This window comes from Carya illinoinensis, chromosome 1, assembly GCF_018687715.1.
Source record: "Carya illinoinensis cultivar Pawnee chromosome 1, C.illinoinensisPawnee_v1, whole genome shotgun sequence".
NCBI classification, from domain to species: Eukaryota; Viridiplantae; Streptophyta; class Magnoliopsida; order Fagales; family Juglandaceae; genus Carya; species Carya illinoinensis.
Window position 1 is genome coordinate 29,000,517 of NC_056752.1, and position 5,843 is coordinate 29,006,359.

General features: G+C 34.6%; 1 protein-coding gene across 1 annotated transcript; it reads right to left on the bottom strand.

Moving 5' to 3' along the window:
* Window positions 1–1,359: 1,359 nt before the first annotated feature.
* LOC122314724 (mitochondrial import inner membrane translocase subunit PAM16 like 2) lies at window positions 1,360–5,100 on the bottom strand. Its single transcript, XM_043130287.1, has 4 exons — window positions 4,907–5,100; window positions 3,674–3,761; window positions 1,796–1,929; window positions 1,360–1,726 (listed from the first exon to the last, which is right to left on the bottom strand). Exons 1-4 carry the CDS (start codon window positions 4,907–4,909, stop codon window positions 1,601–1,603), a joined length of 351 nt encoding a protein of 116 aa, XP_042986221.1. The 5' UTR covers window positions 4,910–5,100; the 3' UTR covers window positions 1,360–1,600.
* Window positions 5,101–5,843: the final 743 nt, after the last annotated feature.

The window sequence follows — 5,843 nt, forward strand, 5'->3', positions numbered from 1 at the left end:
TTTGCCAGGGATAAAAAAAAAAAAAAAAAAAAAAAAAAAATCAGCATGCTTTATTTAACTCTTGAAGAATCAGAATTAAAGCACTTTAATTCATAACATTCAGCTACAAGAACATTACCATACTTGCAAAGGAAGTCGCGCCTCTATTATGGTGGCCTCGGCCTTGAGGATGTAGGTTCAATCTATATCAACTAATTAGAATATCTATATTATTCCGTAGCGTTTTGAAATTAAAGGAGGACCTAAAGCAAGGTAAAGCCATAAAGGAGACTAGTGTTTCATGATGACGACATCAAATGACAGAACACAATGAATAATTATATTGTCATCTATATATACTTTAGCAATAGAAATGCGTTCCCATAGTGATGATAAAGATGCTAAAGCAACCGGTAAAGGGACTCGCTCTCTTCTTTAATCACCACAAAAAAGTTAACGTCCAGTGGATGCTAAAGCATCAAAAGAAAAAAGAGGAAAATACACTGCTGTATAATGTTTGTGAAAACAGGAACAGATATCCATGCAAGTCACCCCAATGATGTATGTCTAGAAAAGTCATGCGGCTAACATCCCAAAGGGAAATGATAAAGACAACTTTTACTCAATATTATTCAATCTGCCTTTGTTGCATTGCCATATAACAATAAAATATTTTCAATACAGATCAAAAGTTGAAATTGTATTATTGTATATACGTGCCATAGAAGCAGGTTTTCATGCAGTCACTTTTGTGTACTTCGCATTTTACTGATATGATTGATTACATAACCTTTTTTCAATGTAAAATAATTGTTTTGACCAATCACATCAATGGAATATGCAAAGAGTACACATAAGTGACAGTATATAACGGAACTCTTTCATAATAATTGGATAAAACTTGTGTCTATATCATTTTTCCTAACCCAAAATGAAGAAAGAGCTGCATGACTGATACATGAAAAGATTCAAGATATGGCGACCCCATGAAAAACTTCACGAGTGTCAAATAACAAAACAAGCATAACTTCAGGGTGGATGAGGTATTATTCATGAATGGGAACTGAAACAATAAGAATTGATGTTTAGGACATTGCCGCAAACTTCAAAGTCTTAATGGATGATGCATTACTAGATGAAGTTCCAAGAAAAGAAATATAAAGTTCAATTCAATCACAATGAGTCAACCTCCGAAGTCCAAAGGAAATATAAGCAAATTGTTCTTTTACTTTTACTTTTGGACGAGTATATGAATACATCCATTCTGTAAAAATACATTAGGTTGGTCCTTTTGATTCAGAGACAGCTTATTCGTCAAAATTGACAGAAAGAATCATCTTGGAATTATACACAATTCCACAAACAGGGATCGCGGTAGAATTCAAAAATTCAATATTTCAGGCAGCAATTTTTATTAGACTACTTTGCAACTACCAGGTTGACTATAAGACTACGACTTTGCAACTCATAGCCTATGAGTCATAGGTACAATATTCAGGCCATCCATAAGACTATAATGTTAATTATACAGTAAAAGGGTCAAGAACAGGATTTTTATTTTATTTTTTAAATAGTCATAAAGGGGCAAGGTATACTATATGCAAAGAGCTCCACCAAGTTTTCAACTAGGGGTACCCTGACCTTTATCTCGATACACAGACTCTAAACATTCCTTGGCTCTATGAACCTTCGACTGAAGGTAAAAGCTCCCATTCTTGGCATTCCTCTCAAACAAAGTGTTGTATTTCTGCAGCAGATGAAAGGATGCTTTAGAACCTAAACATTGAAAAAAGATAAATATCCAAGCAATATAGACCTTCAAAACCTCCTCCCAAGCAGTTTGATCAGAGACACCAAGAATCTGCCTAGCTTCTTGCTCTGTCATTGCTTTGCCTGCTCTACGGACGGTGTTTTGTAATGTTTCTTGGGCAACACCAGATTTTGAGGCATCTGCAAAATCCCACATATCATGTTTCAGGAATGGATAAATATCTTATAATTGTTATGATTCATGTTTGGTGATTGTGAAGGCACCAAAAGTTGCTCCATCATTTGAGAAACTTGTGGGTGACTAATCTGAAGGATTTAACAGAAGTTCAGATTTCTATGATCATACTCCTAGAGCTAGGTTTCATGTTAGGGCACTCTTATGCCCTGTTTGGATTCAAAGTTTATCTCAACTCATCTAATCTTTACAACCTTCTCAAATTCCCACACAAAAATATAATAATAAACAATTCAACAATTCAACTTTTTCAAATTTCAGAACCAAAATAATATTAAAAAATAATTTTTTTTTTTTTTTGGATGTCGGGGAACCTCTCCAAGGCAGGGCCCTTTGGACCCACCCCTGCAGAATAAACCCTGGTCCAGTGCACTGCACCCTCGAAAATTTCCCTACACGGAATTGGTTAAATCGCTGACTTTTCACCAAGGGGTGTGGCCCCAAAGGATTGTTTGCACCCATGAGGTGTTGAACCTTGGACCTTGAAGGGAATGAGACCCCAAGACCAAGGCCTTCACCACTTGGGCCAAACCCTTGGGGTTTTAAAAATAAATAATAATAATAATAATAATAATAATAATAATAATAATAATAATAATATTCTAAAAATCTTTTATTCAATTTTTATCTCAACTCCTCTCATTTCAATTCACTATCCAAACCTCACCTTATTGGGTTCCCACTCTCACCTGATTTTTTTGTTGGGTTTTTTTTTTTTTTTTTTTTTTTGTGGATTTTTTTTTGGGGGGGGGGGGGGGGGGTGTTGAAAACCGACCATATCGGTACGGTTTTGATCCAAAACAGAAACCGCACCTACATGTTTCAGGAGGTTATCTCAACCGAAACCGGTCAATGAAGGGGGGTTAAAACCGGCCAGCGCAGTTTCGGCCGATTACCCTCGGTTCATCAGTGTCCCCATCAGTTTCAGTCTTTGACAAAAAAAACTCACAAATCTGAGATCTCAAGCAAATACAAAATTACAAATAATAAAATAACCAAAGAATAGAAAAATGAATTAGAGACTAGAGAGGGAGGTAGCCTTCTGTGCGTGACTGTGGAGTGCATGTGTCGTCCATCCTATCAGAGCTAAAAGGGAGATGAGAGAGCTATGATGGAGATGGGCAGATTGCATCAGAGAGAGAGAGAGAGAGATGAGACTTGAGGGAGATCAGAGATCTAAGAGGGAGGAGAGGGAAAGCTGAAACAAAGAACAAACAGCACAGTGAAAATGAGGGGGGAAGGGGGGGTCAAGGGTTAGGGTTGAAGCCCTAACCCAAAACGGTGCTATTTGGTGTATTAAACTAAACGGCGTCATTTCATATATATTTTTTCAAAAATTTGGATTTAAAACAACATCGTTTCACTTACTTAAGTGATACAGCGAGTTTTATACATGTATATTATAATATATATGTATATATAATCGGCCAGTTAACCGGAATCGAACCGGCTGACGTCGGTTTCAGCCTATTTCTACTGCTGGCAGACTGGTTCTCTGCCGGTTTCAGCCAGTTCAGTAATTTGACTGCCGGTCCGAGTCGGTCCCGGCCGGTTTTCACAGTTTTTGTACACGCCTTAAGAGAGGGGGAGGGGTGCTGTTTACATTACTCTAGGCAAGTAGGCCACTCTAAAACAACAAGGAGATAGATGTATTGGAAAGCATTAAGTTACTACATCCAAAAGACTTACTGGCAAGTGCTTGACGGTATGCCTGAACAACAGCCCTCGCTAATATACCTGAGCCCATCACTATTAAGTTAGCAAGAATTTTTGCAGCCTGTGAAAAAGAAACTAACAAGTCATCGTAATTGAAAAGCTGAGGATAAAGCTTTGAAAACAAGAAAAATAATGGAATTCCACCCTCCCTCTCCCTCTCTCTCTCTCTCTCTCTCTCTCTCTCTCTCTCACCCTTTCACTCTCACGCTCACAAGATCACGCCCATACACATGCATGCACATGGCAATTTATTTCCACTTGAGAATCTCCCATTCACATCAATAAAACAATCCAAAACTGATGCATTTAATAAATAAAACTACCATAATTTGAGTATCGTGATGTATGCAAAGGGTTAGATTCAAACTAAATTTCGTATAGCTCTTTTAAAATGTGAAATTACTGAACAACTTCCCATAAGATCAATATTTTAACTTACTGTCGAGTTACATAACCTCCAGGTGTCTATCATGCTTGCAAATATCAAGATGATTGGAGATTAAGAACTATTGCATCTAAAAGAATGCGAAAAAAATTAATTAGTTCTCTTAAATTTTTGAGAATCTAACAAACAAATAAGTTTTTAATTGGATGGGATATGAAATCAGATTGACGTAAAATTTACTGCTTCCCACTTAATCATATGGAAGACATGTAATCCAATTGTAAATTTCACCAAAGCTCAACCTACTTTTTTTTTTTTTTTTTTTTTTTTATAAGTAACAAAAGCTCAACCTACTTAAGAGTTACCACGTAATGTTACTCCTAGTGTACCTTGAAATCAAAATTGTTTGGAGATCTAAGCGTTTATTTCTCTCTTGTTTTTTGGTGCTTTTCTGTTAGTTTGGGTAGGTAGAATATACAAATTTATAAACCCCAACGCAATTGTGAACCACACAAAGTTTACAGACACAACGATACCAAATGGCGATCCTCAAATCTCAAATAATAAAATAAAAAATGTCCTTGATGTACGACGGTGTTTGGGCGCCGAAAAAACATCAGGGAAAACAAGAAAAACTAAATCTATGAAACATAAAGACCTCACAAATTCTAACCATAAGCATAAGTCCTCAACTGAGCTAATTGAAATAGTAAAACATAGAAATAAAAATTAAATTTTACTACTCGTTCAATTTCTGTTACTCCGTTTCTTTTTTTTTTTTTCCAGCAATCAAGCATAAGAATAAAAGCAAATAAACATACCATGGCCAAAAAAATATGGAATCGACCCCTCTTGGGAGCTCGGCTAAAGAGATTAGGGTTTCGCTTGGTGGAAGGAAGAAATTGTTTCAGCGGGAGCTTCTCGTAGGGCTTTGCCGGAAGGAAAGGAATGGACCCCAGAGCGAAGCAAGAGCGAGCGAACTAGAGAGAGAGAGAGAGAGAGAGAGAGAATAGAGATTTTGCTTGTCCAATAATTTTTTTTATAATAATAATCGTAATAGGAAAACTAAGGGGAGGCCAAGGCAAATCTTTATAATTTTATTTTTATTTTATTTTTGTAAGTAATAATGAAATAATTTAAATAAAAATATTTTATTAAATTTTAATAAAGAAAAATTAAAAAGTTAAAAAATTATTATAAAATTAAAAAATTATTTGAATGTAAATTTTTAATATTATTTTTATTTTAAAGTTGATAAAAATTATATTATTTTTTATGTTTTATTTAAAAATTTATAAAAGTATATTGATTTTGTATTTGAATAATAATTAAGTAATAATTAAATAAAAAAATTAAAAATCTAAAATTGAAAAAGTTTTATATATTTAAATAATATTTAAGAATGAAATTATAAGAAATTTTAAACTTTAAAAATTCTAGGTTTTTATAGTGTCCAGACTCCAAACTTTCTAAAAGCTCCTAAGAATGATCCCAGGTGCACCCGCTAATTTTTTTTTTTTTTTAGAGAAATCAAACTTTATTGATAGCTTTAACAAAATGAACAAATACATTGAGGAAATTCCTCTAGATTAATCATAATGTCAGTAATACCTAAAGCATCTTTGCTTAAGGCATAAGCAGCCTTATTACAATCCCTCCCATGTGGTTCATTGACCGTTGATAAAAAAAAAGTCCTGAGTCACAACAATTTCTGATATGAATATACCAAAACAAGTATCATCTACTTCTAGATTCTGG